Consider the following 16616-nt stretch of genomic DNA (forward strand, 5'->3'; position numbering starts at 1 on the left):
ATACACAAAAGCTATCATGTAGAATAGCACAAAGAAAAGATTACACGTAGGCCCAGAACCAGTGATAACTGTGGTTATAATTTTGGTATATCTTTCTAATTTTTTACTCTATGGATATATAAGTTTACCAGTAAATCATTATCACAAGATGATCGTCTTTTTTTTTTTTTTTAAGAATTTTTTAATTTTAATTTTATTTTTTATTTTAAAGTTTATCTTTTTGAGAGAGAGCATGCAAGTTGGGGAGGGACAGACAGGGAGAGAGGGAATCCCAAGCAGGCTCCACACTGACAGCACGGAGCCCGACGTGGGGCTGGAACTCAAGAACCGCAAGATCAAGATCTGAGCTGAAATTAAGAGTCGGACGCTTAACTGAGCCACCCATGTGCCCTCCCCCTTTTTAAAAATAGTTTATTTACTTAGAGAAGGAGAGAGAGAATCCCAAGCACGCTCCGTGCTGTCCTCACAGAGCCCGACGCTTGGCTTAATCCCATGAACTATGAGATCATGACATGAGCCAAAATGAAGAGTCGAACGCTCAACCAACACAGCCACCCAGGCGCCCCCCCTTTTGACTAATTCTCAAATACGGATACTTATTAATGGGATATGTGTCGTTCTGAGCATCACATAACCTTGTAAACCTTGGAATTAGATTGGACACTGTCACCCCCACGGTTCTGTCTTATTCCGCATTGAGGTTAGTGGTCCTTTTTATCCCAGTCACCACCAAAAACCTCAGCTCTACAAAGACAGGACAGGACCGAAAGGAATGAAGGCTGTTACAGTTCTGAGGCTGTGAGCCATAAGCAAGTAGTTTGCAGGGCGCATGATGGATGTCAAGTATGACAGTTGCCCTTAGGAACATGTAAATATTCTTCATGACCCTGGGACAGTTTGATGTGAAGTTCGGGAACTGCAGCATTAATGCGTTTATTAGGATTGTTCAGGTTCTTCATAACTTTTGAGTTTGCTTAGTTGGGTATCTTTTTATCTAGTACTTTGTCTATTTTACCAAAATGCTTAATGTTACTGTCAGAAATTGTTCATAATATTCTTAAATTTTTAGTATATTCTACATTTGTAGTTATAGCTGCACTAAATTTTGAATAACACTTATGTCTTTACCTTATTTATTTTTTGATCAATCTGGCAAGAATTGTATTAGTCTTCACATTGGCCTTGTTAACTCTTTTACATTTTGGCTTCTTGAGGCACCTCGGTGCCTCAGTCAACCGGTTAAGCATCCGATTCTTGATTTCAGCTCGGGTCATGATCTCATGGTTCGTGAGTTTGACCCCTGGGTCTGGCTCTGTGCTGAGAGCGTGGAGCCTGCTCCAAAATAAACAGTGTGGAACTTGCTCTCAAAATAAACAAACATTTAAATTTTTGCTTACTTCCTGCCTTTTATTTTATTAGAGTTTATTCTATTGTTCATTTCCCAAGTTAGTTACTTATTGGTCTTCAGCTATTCTTTTATGTAAATAAGCTTTTTCTAAAGATCGATTTAGCTCTGTTTCACATATTTTAATACATATTTTCAATTGCGTTCAGTTCCATTTTCTAATTTCCATCGTGATTTTTCCTTGAGTAATTGGTTATTTAGAAATGTTTTTCAGATGTGGCTGGGGCTTCACTGGCCTCACTATGTCTACCGTTTTCGGTTTCCAGAGTCTGTTGACTGTAATCTTGCTGCTTATATGTACCTGTGCTTATATCCTATCCTTGGCACCCGGCCTCCTAGACAGAAATAAAACTGGATTGTTGGGTATATTTTGGAAGTGCGCCAGAATTGGTGAACGGAAGAGTCCTTACGTCGCAGTGTGCTGTACATGATGGCCTTCGGCATTTTCTTCATACAGTAGCTGGGAAAAATACCATAATTTAATTGCCAGCAGATTTCCGTATGAAAAAAGGACTTATCTGTAGAACATAATGGAATGAATAGTTAACTCTTTTATCTCTGAACACTGAATGAGATAAATTTCCAGCTGCTGTTCTCTATTTTTGTTATTGGACCAATGTTCTATATAAACAGGATGTAACCATTTAATATGCAGAGTTTAATATGTCTAACAATCAATGTGACCAGTGTCACTACAATATTACGTTCTGCAAATGTTACTCTGTCAGATACCAGTTTTTAGTGAGGCATCTCTGAGACACAGAATAGAAAACAAAATTGGGAAATCACTTACTTCCCTTCACTGTGATTTGGAAATGATAAATCTTTATGGGATGAGACACTTTTCTGGGCTAGCTTTTTTATTGAGAAAAAAAGGTTCAATTTGTGTTGGTAAGGATTGCATTCATATTTAATAATGCTTGCTTTTCCTCTGGCCACACCAGAGCATTAACAGAGTGCCTCTAAGCAAACTCTATAGTGTATTACAGACGTTTCAACTATTTAAAACAAGCCTGTGCAGTTCTTAAGGAAGAAGGTAAATGAGATCTAACTTAAGAGTAGTATTGGGAAAATGTCCATATTTAACATAAAAGTTTAGAATAGCTGACTGGTCCAGTAGCCTCTGAAAACGCTAGATAAGTATGGATAAATATCTTACGAATAAATTGACCAGCTGTCATTCTCTGAATAAGACTACATTCTTAGAATGAAAAGAACAAAATAGAACAATTCAGAATGATAAAAAAAAAAAAGTTTTTCATTTCCAAGTTATGTGTTTCTATTAGCTATTTTTCTAATATTTATTTCTAAACAGTTTGCTTTGTGGTCAGAGATGTGTTGTATGAATACTTTTTTTAAATTCAGTGAAATTAACATGATACCTGGCACAGTCAGTTTTTATAATTGTTTTGTGTTTAAGTTTACTTATTTAGAGAGAGAGCATGTGGGAGGGGCAGAGAGAGGGAGGGACAGAATCCCAAGCAGGCTCCACACTGGACCGCGCAGAGCCCGACGTGGAGCTAGAACTCACAAACTGTGAGACCATGACCTGGGCCGAAACCAAGAGTTGGACGCTTAACCAACTGAGCCACCCAGATGCCCCTGGAATTGTTCTATATGTGATTGTAAAGAACTTCCAACTATCTGAAACAATATTCATGTATGCCTATTACATCAAACTTGGTAATTGTTTTTTAATTTATGTCATTCAAATTTTCTATATCCTTTCTGAATTTTTTGTGCCTATTTGTATCAAATACTAAAAGAATGTTTTTTAAAATCTCGATTTGTGGGAGATTTGTTTATCCTTGGAGTTCCATCAGTTTTGCTTATGCATTTTTGAAGTTTTTTTATTTGGTGGGTACAGGTTGAGAATTAGGTCTTCCTGGAAGAACTTTTGTCTATAGATATACGTATAGATATGTATATACATATGCACATATATGATATACGTATAGATATGTCTATACATATCCATATGTATATCGCATATGTATCTATATGTATATAGATATACGTATATTTTTCCCCTAAAGTCCATCTTGTGTGCTATCTTTGACAACCACAGTTTTCTTTTGGGTGGTGTATATTTATTTCAATGCTTCTACTTTTTACCTTGTCTGCATCTTTAAGTCTTAGTTAGGCACATCTCTGGTAAGCAGCATGTAGATGAATTTTGTTTTCCATCCAGTCTGGGAATCAAGTTGTAACTCTTTTTCCTTTCTATTTTTTTCAATATAAAGGATTTTGGTTGATCTGAAAAATGAAGTTTGGTATCAAAAATGTCATGACCCTGTATGTAAAGCAGAAAACTTCAAATCGGACTGTGAGTTGTTAATTTTTATATTTATACCAAGTGAAAATAGGAGGTCTATATAAAACAGTTTTACTCTTTGTCTTGTTCAGGTTTTCCATTACCTGCTGAAGTTGGTCTCCTGTTTCTGCTCAAGGAGGTAAGTGCAGGTTTTAGTTTCTTTCTCATTAGTAATCAGTTCTTGGTACAACAGTATCCATGAGCTGTTAGTAGTGTTCAGACGTGTCCACATAGCTTTTAAACACACTCTGCAGTACTTAGTTTTCACTTAGGAGCGTGCCGTAGTGATTGTGCCTTGTGAGCACGTACCTGGTAGGATGCACCTCACCGTCACTGCCGCGGAAGAAATTGTATAGATACCTAGTCAACCACTCCCGGACAGTTAACGAGTTTCTCGTGTTTCGTTTTACAAAGTGTACCAAAATACTCATCTCTGTGTTTCTTTAAACAACTCTTTCTGTAGGGAGAATTTCTGGAAGTAAATTATGTCAAAGAGTGTATACATTTTTAATTTTGGTAGATATTGCTAGATTGCCAAATTAACGTTTTCCTGTTAAAAACCTTTATTTGCCCAAATAATTCACATTCACTCTGAGAAAAAATTAGAAAATACATGAAAAGCCAAAGGGGAAAAACCCCTCCTCACATATAATTTGACCACTCAGAGATAACAGATGTAAGTGCTTTGGCATAGGTCTTCCAGAAATTTCTATTTATGGTGCTCCCGTGTATATTTTTAAAGTCATAGTATGCGTACTATGTTAGAGCCTTTTTTTCCTACTTCAGCTATCACAAATGTTTTCAGTAGTATGTATTACCAGTTGGTACCAATAAAAATGATACAAAATTAGGCTTCACAATTTAAGAGAGCACCTGTTTACACCTTTGCCAACATTGTTTATTTTTACCTTTGACCTTTACCAACCTATTTGGCCAAAAGTGGTATTTCAGTTGTTTTTGTTTACATTTCTTACAGTCTTAAGGAAGCTGAACTTCTTTCAGATTTACTATTTGTATTTCTGTTACCGAGTGTTGGTAACTGTCCTATAGAAATGTTGTACAAGGACAACACACTCTCTTCACCTAGAGTTGCCCTTTGTTAATATTGGTTACATTTGTGTTTCTCCCTCTACTGTACGCATACACATTTTTGATGAATTTTGTCTTAGTCATTTTAGGCTACTATAAAGAATACCACAGGCTGGGTGGCTTTTTTTTGTTGTTGTTTAGTTTTTACTTATTTTTGAGAGAGAGTGCAAGTGGGGGAGGGGCAGAGAGAAAGAGAATCCCTAGCAGGCTCTGCGCTCTCAGCAGAGCCCGACGTGGGGCTCGAACTCACAAAACCGTGAGATCGTGACCTGAGCTGAAAACAAGAGTTGGACACTTAGCCAGCTGAGCCACCCAGGTGTCCCTGACTGGATGGCTTATCGGCAACAGAAGTTTATTTCTCACAGTTCTGGAGGCCTGGAAGTCTAAGGTCAAGGCCCTGGCGGATTTGGTGTCTGGTTGGCTTCCTGGGTTATGGAGAGCCACCTTCTCGCTGAATCCTTGTGGGGGATAAGTTTAAAAATTCTCTGAGCTTGCACCACTAGTTAACAAGGCTTAGGGCACAAAGCCGCTTCCACAGGACGAAAGCATAGGAGAACAGGTAGAGGTGGAAAGCTGCCACAGGGTGAAAGCACCCAGGGCTAATTATTGAGAAAAACACCTTGTTAACCCTGAGGTAGCATGCTCTGTCTGTCTTAGCCCCTAGAAAAGTTAAGATAAACACATGTGGTGCCTGGCACCTGCAGTAAACAGCTGTCTGCTCGGTGTCCAGATTTTGATTTGTCTTGACCCTAACCCCACACATCTTCAAAAACCCCTTTTGTCTCACACAGGAGTTAATGGTTACTGCATTATTGTTTCTTTCTGCATGTCTATCACATACGTGAGCCTTCTAATCCTAATAAATACGGAGCTAGGTCCCTTACTCGGGGCTCTTTCTCCTCCTGGACATTAGCTTCTCTCGTATTCAATTCTGCATCTGCTCTCTTGCTGGACAAGAGAGAACTCCAGACTCAGAGTCTGTGACAAGTCCTCGCATGTCAGAGGGATGAAAGAGCTCTCTGGGGTCCCTTTTGTAAGGTTTCTAATCCCAGTCATAAGGGCTGCACCCTCGTGCTTAATCACTTCCCAAAGGCCTCCCTCCTAATACCATGATATTGGGGGTTTGGATTTCAATTTATGAATTTGGGGTAACAGTCCACAACAGATCTCTTGAAGTTGCAGCCATCAAAACCCTATATCTTAAAAAAACCAAAAACCAAAAACCCTGTATCTTCATTTAAGTATATTACTAGAGAATAAGGATACTCTTAAATATGGTAAAATTTTAAAACTCAGAAAATGTACATAACAATACTGTTATCTAATACACAAATCTGTATAGCCCTATCTTGACAATTGTCTCAACTATTTATAGCAGTTTTTTAAATTCATGTTCTTAATTCTTAAAATTCTTTATAAATAGGATAACAAGTCTTTTAAATCTTTTAAGATAGCAGGTGTATTTTCTAATTTGGCTTGAGCTACACTGTCTGCTTTTTAAAAAACTCCATCTACGATTGTTCCAATCCCATCTGTGGATACTGAAAAGAATGTACCAGAGGAATCGTGGGCGTTTCCAAATTTAGAGTGTTAAGTGTCTGAGTTACAGTGGCAGCAACATTTGAATTAATGAACTCATTCCCATGGTGACTGTATTGAAGACCATATCATCCAGCATATTTATTTTAGTATCTGTTCAAGAACTGGTTTTGTACTTAGTACTTTAACATAGATCGACTGTTTAGTGAAATCACCACATATTCTCATTGAATCGCCTGTACTTTCTTCCTATCTCCCTCTCCCTTATTTTCCCCCTTTGAACTAAAGGAAGAAGAGTTCACAGCGACTGAAACAATGAACAGTGAAACCGAGAATCCTCATAAACCACCATCTAGTACGTTGTCAAAAGGTGTAGCTTCCGATGCTGACTGGGATAATGGCATTGAGGATGCTTATTTTTTGGAAGCTACCGAAGATGCTGAATTAGCAGAAGCTGCAGAGAATGGTCTTCTCAGTTATTATAGTGGAGTGGATGAAATTCCTGATGAACTAATTTTGCAAGTATTGCAAGAGTAATTAACTCTGGACTGGTATATAAGTAGGCTGTAATTTTGCCTGAAGGTGGTTTAGTAACATAAATATATTAAGTTATAGTAACTTTTTATTAAAACCGTCTGTATCAACTAAGTTTTATCACTCTGCTTCTCATTTGTTTTTTACTGAAGTAAGCCAGTTTTATTGAAAATTAGCTTTGAAATCGTAACTGACCAGAGTTGGTATATGTTCATATCAGCTTAATTTTGCATGTTTATTTATGTTAAAACTCTTATTAAAAAATTTTTTTAAATTGAGGTATCATTGACCTACAGTATACCCAGGTGTATATTATAGTGATTTGATATCTTTATACATTACAAAATGATCCCCATGATAAGTCTAGTTACCATCTGTTATCACACAAAGTTAGTACGATATTATTGATTCTATTCTCTGTACTGCACATCACATCCTCATGACTTTTTAAGTTTATTTATTTTGAGAGAGAGTGAGTCAGTCTGGGAGGGGAAGAGAGAGAGAGAATCCCAAGCAGGCTCCATGCTGTCGGCACAGAGCCCAGTGTGGGACTCGATCCCATGAACCGGGAGGTCATGACCTGAGATGAAATCTCAAGAGTCAGATACTCAACCAACTGACCCAACCAAGCACCCCCCTCATGACTTATTTTGTAACTGGACGTTTGTAGCTCTTAGTCGTCTTCACCCCTCCTTCTGGTAACCAACAATTTCTTGTATCTGTGCGTCTGTTCTGCTTTATTTTTAGATCCCACGTGAAAGTGAAATCATATGGAATTTTGTCTGACTTATTTCACTTAGCATAATAGACTCTAGTTCCATCCATGTTGTTACAAATGGCAAGTTTTTATTCTTTTTTATGGCTGAGTGATATTTCAGTGTGCATGCGTGTGTGTGTGTACATGTGTGTGTACCTCATTTTCTTTATTCATCTATCGGTGGACACTTAGGTTGCTTCCATGTCTTAGCTGTTATAAATAATGCTTCGATAAACGTAGGTACATACATTCTTTTGAATTAGTGTTTTCATTTTCTTCAGGTAAATACCCAGAAGTGGAATGATTGTATCACATGCTATTTCTGTTTTTAATTTTTTGAGGAACCTCCGTACCGTTTTCCACGGTGGCTGCCCCAACTTACATTCCCACTAACAGTGCATGAGGGTTTCCTTTTCTCTACATCCTCACCAACACTTGCTGTTTATCCTTTTTCATAATAGCAATCTGATGGGTCTGAAGTAATACCCATTGTGGTTTTGATTTGCATTTCTCTAAGGACTAGTGTGCTGTTGTGCCATCTTTTCATGTGTCTGTTGTGTATGTGCATATCTGCTTTGGAAAAATGTTTATTCAAATTCCTTGCCTGTTCAAAAAAAATTGTTATATTAAGTTGTGTAGGTTTTTTGTTTTTTTTTTTTTCATATGTTTTGGATATCAATCCCTTATTGTAAGATATATGACTTGCAGATATTTTCTCCATTTCAGTAGGTTGCCTTTTCATTTTGTTGTTTGAGTTTGATATAATCCTACTTGTTTATTTCAAAGCTTCTGTTGCCCTTGCCTAAAGAGACTAGTTCAAAAATATTCATAAGGCTGATGTCACAGGGCCAACTGCCAGTGTTTTCTTCTGGGAGTTTTATGATTTCACATCTTATGTTCAGGTCTTTAATCCATTTTGAATTTTTCTACATGGTGTAAGATAGTGGTCTAGCTTCATTCTCTTGCATGTAGCTGTCCAGTTTTCCCAGCACCATTTATTGAAGAGACCGTCTTTCTCCAGTAGTATATTGTTGCCTCGTCTGTCATAGATTGATGGACCACATTAATTGAATAGCCTATATTTTCTTCCTATCTCACTCTCCCTTATGTTCCCCTTCTGAACTAAAGAAGAGGCCACAGCAGCTGTGAATGGGTCTTTTTCTGAGCTATTTCATTGATCTGTCTCTGTTTCTGTGCAATTACCATACTGTTTTGATTACTGCAGCTTTTATAGTACAGTTTGAAATCAGGGAACAGGACCCTTTCAGCTTTGTTCTTCCTTCTCAAGACTGCTTTGACTATTGAAGGTTTTTTACGGTTCCATACTAATTTTAGGATTCTTATTTTAGTTCTGTGAAAATGCCATTGGCATGTTGACAGGGATTGTATTGAATATGTAGATGGCTTTGGGTAGTATGGCCATTTTAACAATATTACTTCTTCTAGTCCATGATCAAGGGTATCCTTACATTTATTTGTGTCCTCTTCAATTTCTTTCATCAGTGTTTCATAGAGTCTTATAGGTCTTTCACCTTAAATTTATTTCCAGGTATTTTATTCTATTTGATGCAATTGTAAATGGGATTGTTTTCTTAATTTCTGATAGCTTAATATTAGTGCACAGAAACTTAATTTTGTATCCCGCAACTCTACTGAATTCATTTATTCAAATAGTTTCTTTGGTGGAGTCTTGAGGGTTTTCTTTATGTAGTATTAGGTCATCTGCAAATAGTGACCATTTTACTTCTTCCTTTCCAACTTGGATGCCTTGTATTTCTTTTTCATGCCTAACTGCTGTGGCTAGGATTCTAATACTATGTTGAGTAAAAGGTGAGAGTGGGCATCCTTGTGTTGTTCCTGATCTTAGAGGAAAAAAGCTTTTCGCATTTCACTCTCGAATATGATGTTTGCTGTGGGTTTGTTATATATAGCCTTTATTATGTTGAGATACGTTCCTTGAAGTATGTTGAGGATGTCAAATTTTGTCAAATGCTTTTTCTGCATCCATTGAAATAATCATTTGATTTTTGTCTTTTGTTAACGTGGTGTATCATGTTGATTTGCAGATGAACCATCCTTGCATCACGAGAATAAAACCCACTTGATCATTAGTAAAGGTCCTTTTAATATATTATTACATTTGGCTTGATATTTTGTTGAAGACTTTTGTATCTATGTTCATGAGGTAAATTGGCCTATAACTTTTTTTTTTTTAATGGTGTCTTTCGTTTTGGTCCTCAGTTTATGCTGGCCTCGTAAAATGAATTTGGAAGCATTCCTTCAAGTTTTTGGAACAATTTGAGAAGAACAGGTACTACTTCTTTAAATGTTTGGTAGAATTCACCTGTGAAGCCACTTGGTCTTGGGACTTTTTGGGGGGGAGGAGTTAAATTACTGATTGTTTCATTACTTGTAATTGATATATTCAGATTTTCTATTTCTTAGTGATTCAGTCTTAGAAGATTGTGTGTTCTAGGAATTTATCCACTTGTAGGTTGTCCAATTTGTTGGTGTATAATTATTCATAGTAATCTCATGAGCCTTTGAATTTCCGTGATGTCAGTTGTACCCTCTCCTCTTCCATTTCTGACTTTATTCATTTGAGCCCTTTCTTTTTCTTAATGAGTCTGGCTAGAGATTTATTAATTTTTATCTTTTAAAAAAACCAGCTTCACTTTCACTGATCTTTTTTAATTGTTTTTGTTGTTGTTGTTGGTTTAGTCTCTATTTCATTTATTTTTCCCTCTGCTCTTTATTATTTCCTTCCTTCTGCTAACTTTGGGCTTTGCTTGGTCTTTTTCTAGTTCCTTTAGGTATAAAGTTCGATGACTTGGGAGTTTTGTTTCTTGAGGTGGGCCTGTATCCGTATGAAATTCCCTCTTAGAACTGCTTTTGTTGTGTCCCAGATTTTTGGAAAGTTGTTTCCATTTTTATTGTCCCATGGTATTTTTTAATTTCCTTTGATTTCTGTATTGTTCAGTAGCATGCTGTTTATGCTCTGTGTTTGTATTTTTTCAAGTTTTCTTCTTGTAACTGGTTTCTAGTTTTATACTGTTGTAATCAGAGAATATGGTTAATAGGATTTGTTTCCCTGATTTATTTCTTGGGGAATACTCCATGTGCACTTGAAAAGAATGTGTATTCTATAGTTTTGCAATGAAATGTTCTGTATATATTAAGTCCATCTGGTTTAATGTGGTAAGGCCAATGTTTCCTTATTGGTTTTGTCTTTCTGTTCAATCCATTAGTTTAAGTGGGGGTATTAAAGTCCCATACTATTATTATATTGTCAATTTCTCCCTTTGTTAACATTTGCTTTATGTGTTTAGGTGCTTCTGGGTTGGGTACATAGATGTTTATAAATGTTATATATCCTCTTCTTGTATTGACCCTGAGTCATAATGTAATGCCCTTATCTTTTGTTATAAAGTCCATTTTAGTTAATAGAAGTATCACTTTTCATTCCCTTTGCATGGAATATCTTTTTCCATCCCTTCACTTTGTGTTTAGGTCTGAAGTATAGGCAGCACATACATGGGTCACTTCCTTGATCCATTTAGCTACACTGTGTCTTATGACTGGAGCATTAGTCCATTCACTTTTAATTATCAATAGGTATGTACTTATTGCCATTTTGTTAATTGTTTTCTGGTTGTTTTTGTGCTTCTCTGTACTTTCTCTTTGTCTCTTCCCTTGTGGTTTGATGGTTTTCTTTAGTGTTTAGGTTCTTTTCGCTGTCTTAGAGGTTTTTGGTTTGTGGTTATCGTGAGGTTTGTATGTATTGATCTACATATATAGCAGTCTATTTGAAAGTTTTTTTAATGTTTATTTTTGTGAGAGAGAGCGCGAGCAGGGGAGGGGCAGAGAGGGAGGCAGACACGGGATCTGAAGCAGGCTCCGTGCTGACAGCTCAGATGGGATGCAGGTCATGATCTCGCGGCAGGGCTTGAACTCACGAACCGCGAGATCATGCCCTGAGCTGAAGTCTGGATGTTTAACCGACTGAGCCATCCAGGTGCCCCTACAGCAGTCTATTTCCAAACGATAGTCACTTAGAGTTCTTGGCGGGACAGCTGAGGCTGGCTGGGCGGCCCCGGGGTGCCCTGTGCCCTGGCAGGACTGCGGCAGTAGGCACAGGCCAGGGTGTCCGTGTTCTCCAGGGAGATGGCTGGGGCCGGAGTGGCCCCAGGCTGAGGGGGTCCGGTTGCACGTGGTGCCGAGGCGGTGCCGGTGGGGCGGCTGGGGCAGGTGCAGGCCTGCCCTGGAACCGCTGTGGGCTGGAGGCCCCGGGCTCACTGGGCCAGTCCTCAGAAGAGTGGAGTGCCAGGGCCCGGCTCCTGTCTGGCCGTCAAGGTGGAAGGGAAAGTAAACAATGGTGCCCATCAGCCCTTCGGCCCCGGGGAGTTTTAGCAGTTCTTCAGCAGCTTGGTGGATGTGTTAAGCTTAATAAATGCGTTTCCTTTGCTTACAGTCCATTTGTCCTTTAAATCGATGTTTTGGGTTTTTTTTTTGCTGTGCCCCAGGACTGGCGAGCGTGCATGTAGGCCTCAGTGCTATTCCTCCCTGCTGCCGGCCAGCACTTGGGGGTGGGGAAGGTGTCCCTCTAGCATCGTGCAGAAGCTGTTCCATCAGTCCTCAGTGGTGCAGGAGGAGCTGCTCTCTATGTAGGTGCAGACTCCGCGTGGCCAGCAGAGGAGGGGAGTTCAGGGTCTTCGGCGCCCGTCTTAGAACACCTCCCTGTGCTACTCAGGGCAGAGCTTTCTGTCCGCCTCTGATCAGGTGTCAACGTTTTAAGTCAACTAATCACACTGTTGCCACTTAATGCAGTCAAATTAAAGGACCATGAACAAAGTACTACATTTTGGTGACAAACCAGCCCAAACAAGTAGACAAGTTAACTTTTCAGGGAGTTTTTATTTACAAAAGTATGGATCGGAAGACCACAGGCTGCAGCAGGGGACTGACTGATCCTTCTATTCGGCATGTTTTAGTCGGCTGGCTTCATTTCCGGTCAAGGAGCTTCTCTAATTGATGGTTGATGTTTTGCAGATGGGTCTCAGCTCCTAAAAGGGTTCTTGCCTGAACTAACAGAGCTGGAAGGCTGGATGAATCATACTGTCGAAAGCAAATTATTTGGATTAAGTATAACAAACTTTTATAACCCTGTCTGTTATACAGCTCCTTGCTGAATAGAGCTTTCCACTACTTTCATTTTTCAAACTAGGACCATTATGATCAGGAAAAGGTTTAATCCTTTTCCTTAGGGCATAATTAGTAAGGTTACAAGGGACCCCTCTCTAGAAAGTTTTAGGCTGATCTCATCCCGGAAAAAGTTCCAAGAACTGTGGCATCTAAATCATGTACAACAAAATCACTTCCTGGTACAGATTGAGACTGGGTTTGGGCAAGTCTGCTTGATCTCATGCCGGTTTTAAACCCAGAAAACTATAAGGCAGATGGACTTTTCCTGGAAGAACTAATGGAATGAAAATACCAGGCCCATGAAAGTTCACGAGGGAAAAATTAATCACGTAGAAAAACTGAAGACAAAATTAGACAACCCAACATAAACTCGTGATTTTGAAATGACTAAGCCAGGCTCCATGTTGTAACTTGTATCTAAGGATGAGTGACTAAAGTCCTCTTCAGTCTGTCACACTTATGACAGTTTGTTTAAAATCACGTTTTCAAGGGGTTTTTCTTAGTAATGAAAAGAGCAGCTTTGAGCAGAAAAGCCATCAGACGATTGCTACCACCCACCTAATAATGCAGTTGTTTCTAGACTACCACATACCCTATTACTGGGGAATTCAATTTCACAGATATTTGAGAGCCTGCTGTGTTCAAGCTACCATGGGGCGCCTGCTCTCAGGGAGGCGAGAGAGGGAAGAACTAACATTTGGTGTTAGATTTCTGGTTTAGGAAAAGAAGTAGGACACAAACCCAAATACCTACTTTCCCTAAAGGGAGACAGATGCTGCAAGAGTACAGAAGGCCCGCGGGACAAACACAGGACAGGTTAGTACACTCGTGTTCCAAGCCAAGTACAGTTGCCACATCTGTTTTCACCAGTTATGCTCAAATTCAGTGTCTCAGGATGTCTCCAAGTTAGTAACCAAATCCCCAACTCCAAGCAAGCTTTGGGCCAAGTGTGTGTGGGCACAGAAAACAGAAATTGAAAAGCATTCCATGTCCGTATCTAATACACAAAAAAGCTTAAGGCTTTTAGATTGGTGTAAAAAAACCTCAATTTAGAAGTGAAGTCTACTGCTGCTCTGCAGGCCGACTGTAATGTTGCATCCACCTTTCTCCTCAGAGCTGCTAATCCTCAACAGGCAAATGCCCTCTCTTCTCAATCACAGTGAAAAATAAAAATCGATGTTACCGTTTCTTTTACATGTGGTTCTTTCTCTCGAGTATCTGAATAATCTCGATGAAGCTGTTTTAAGTTAGATAAGAAACACGCTGCATTCCTAAGGGAAGATTTTCTCTCCTCAAGCTCGACGTATTTTATTTGTAGTTGTTTCATCTGTGGCTCTAACCTACAACAACAGAAAATATTTCCCCACGTATGAATGGCACGTCATGAAGTGTAACAGCCCAGGGTGTAGGAGACTGAGGACGCAGGTAGACAGAGCGAGGTAAGACCATGCTGTGAGGGGGGGCTAGATCTTGACAGGTATCTTCAGTTCTGAAATTACGAATGTGGGACAGAGTCTAGATTTCAATTTAAAATACAGACAAAACTCTGAAACACAGTACACGATGAAGAATTAGAAATGACATCCACAGACGAAGAGGTCTTCTAGATCCTAAAACCCGTCCAGTCATATTGTTGGGAACCAATGAATTAATACAATTTGGTTAACAAGTCATAGCCTCAGGTGGGAGGAGAGAGGCCGCGCGGGTCAACAGCAACGGCAGGGAAAAAGGCCTTTCCTTCGCCCCTTCCCCTCATCACAGCCTTGTCCGTTTTCCAATATCCAATAAAACCAGTGGAAAAATCATCCAAGTGCCTGGATGGAAAATGTATAGGTAAACCACTATATCTTTCAGTGTCTTCTTTCTTACCCTGGAAAGTAAAAACGGTAACTTGGATTTTATGGACAAATAAAGGCGGGGGAGGAGGCTGCCGATTTTTTATTCTCTCAAAGATAAAAGGATTTTTCTAGAAGGATATTAGAGTTACTTTTTCACAGTGGTGTGTGCTGAACAAATGCAGCACTGTGGGCAAGCTGGCTGGGGCAGGAGGGCGGGGTGCGGAGGCAGTCTGTACCCATGAGATCCTGGCCCCGACTTCCTGGGGGTGGGACTGGGGGTAGGTTACCTCCCTCGGCCTTGGGGTTTTCCACACGTGAAGTTAGAATAATGATACACTGCACGTTTCTATGCCTTCTCAAGACATACTTTTCGACTTCTAGAATTGTATCTAGAAAAGGAACCAGAGGCGCTGGTCTGTAAGAGGTCTGATTCTCACTATCCTGCCATAATAACCCAGCTCCCAGGACCACGATAAGGAGCTAATACATAAAGCATTTCAGACAGTGAGCGGCACACACAGGTGCTATTTTCTTTGGGCCTGAGTGAGCAGACGTTCCGCCAAGGGCCAGCACCTGCCCACAGACTGGACTGGAGAACAGTGAGCTGGACACCCAATCCCACCCTCTCCTAGACTTCTGGCATTCTCTCCTTTAAAACTTGGTACTATAATTGTAGGCCATCTTTTCCGATAATAACACTTTCTCGCCCTATTTTAAAACGCCTACAAAGAGCAGAGAGGAGATCTGCTTCTCTGGCCACTGCTCTCCCACAGCCCTCAGCTCACACGACGGTCCCGTCGCACAGAAGACCACCCACAACTACGAGCTGGTTGACTGTCGGCGGCAGCAAACCCCAGGCTTCGTAGCCACACATGGGGACAGCCCCGACTGTGTTCCCGGCCCCACACGTGGGGACGGGTTCACAGGAGGGCTACGCCAACAAGAACACGAACACAAGCCGTTAACACTTACGCAGCACTTACTGAATGCCGGCCACTGCGAGGCGCGTGGTGTGTATTTATTCACCGAATTCTCTCAACACCCCGGGAGGGGCAGGTATTGTGCTCGTTTACCAAGGAGGCGCTGAGGCACCGGGAGGTTGCACAGCCAGTAAGTGGCAGACCCTGGATTCGAACCCAGGCAGTCTCGTGCCAAAGTCCATGCGCTTCATCTGTAACTGGGCCACCTCTCGGGCTGGAGTTGAGAGAGCTGATAGCAGACAGATGAAGGCTGAACTCTTCTTTGCTAAAAGCTTCTACTCAGCCACACAACCTACCTTCACTGAGCTTCCGGGCACAAAGAAAACCTGGGATTTCAAGGTAATACGGCAGATTTTCACAGCCCCACGTGATGTACTGTGATTCAATCCTTGCAGCTAAGTTCTCAGAGGAGTCTGACATTATCTTACCGGAGCAGTTCATCCTGGAGTTCGAGCAAACGCTGCCTTTTCTTCTCAATATCTGAAATAATCTAAAGTAATACAATAATTTGTTAAAATAACTCCCTCAGTGTTTGAGCACCGCTATGTACACTGTACCAGAGTCTAGAAAAACAGTGGGAAAGAGACTGCATCCTCCCCCTCGCGGAGCTTCGGTCTAAGGGGAAGACAGACATTACATATGAAGAGCAGGTAACTACAACCTGTCATGTGCAATGGAGAAAAAGAACAGGGAACTCTGGGAAATAGGGTATCTACCCCAGGACAACTCTGAGGAGGAAGTGGGGGCCAGATCTTACTACCCTGTGAGCTACTGGGTAAGGAGTCTGGATTTTATCTGGGTACACTAGGGAAATACTGAAGCAGGAGAGTGTCCTCATACAACCTGTATCTAAGAAAGAATACTTCCATAGAACAAATTTTATTATCTCAGCCATCACCTTTAGTGACTACCAGATCCACGGCTGGACCATTCCCAGGGGCTTGAAAGCCATGTGGAA

At 40.3% G+C, this 16616-nt stretch overlaps 3 protein-coding genes across 9 annotated transcripts in view; 2 read left to right on the forward strand and 1 right to left on the reverse strand.

Moving 5' to 3' along the window:
- The window catches only part of PRIMPOL (primase and DNA directed polymerase), a 53283-nt gene extending 45386 nt beyond the window's left edge, over positions 1-7897 (forward strand). For all 7 annotated transcript variants that reach the window (XM_053900840.1, XM_053900835.1, XM_053900839.1 and 4 more), the window contains 3 exons: positions 3649-3731; positions 3812-3858; positions 6636-7897. In XM_053900840.1, the coding sequence (XP_053756815.1) occupies positions 3649-3731; positions 3812-3858; positions 6636-6884 (379 nt within the window). In that variant the 3' untranslated portion in view covers positions 6885-7897. The remainder of the gene's footprint in view (positions 1-3648; positions 3732-3811; positions 3859-6635) is intronic.
- LOC109251019 (protein kish-A-like) lies at positions 199-2642 on the forward strand. Its single transcript, XM_053900841.1, has one exon. It carries the CDS (start codon positions 1609-1611, stop codon positions 1834-1836), a length of 228 nt encoding a protein of 75 aa, XP_053756816.1. The 5' UTR covers positions 199-1608; the 3' UTR covers positions 1837-2642.
- Positions 7898-12532: 4635 nt separating the features above from the next.
- CENPU (centromere protein U) overlaps positions 12533-16616 on the reverse strand; it is a 40289-nt gene continuing 36205 nt past the window's right edge. The window contains exons 11-13 of the mRNA XM_019422294.2: positions 16087-16148; positions 14024-14180; positions 12533-12753 (exon numbers count right to left, since the gene is read on the reverse strand). Coding sequence (XP_019277839.2) covers positions 12640-12753; positions 14024-14180; positions 16087-16148 — 333 coding nt within the window. The 3' untranslated portion in view covers positions 12533-12639. The remainder of the gene's footprint in view (positions 12754-14023; positions 14181-16086; positions 16149-16616) is intronic.

Source organism: Panthera pardus, unplaced genomic scaffold (genome assembly GCF_024362965.1).
Source record: "Panthera pardus isolate Hobbes unplaced genomic scaffold, ASM2436296v1 HiC_scaffold_13, whole genome shotgun sequence".
NCBI lineage: Eukaryota > Metazoa > Chordata > Mammalia > Carnivora > Felidae > Panthera > Panthera pardus.

Coding starts and splice junctions, on each gene's coding strand:
- LOC109251019 (XM_053900841.1), top strand. CDS start 1,609: ATGTTTTTCAGATGTGGCTGGGGCTTCACTGGCCTCACTATGTCTACC.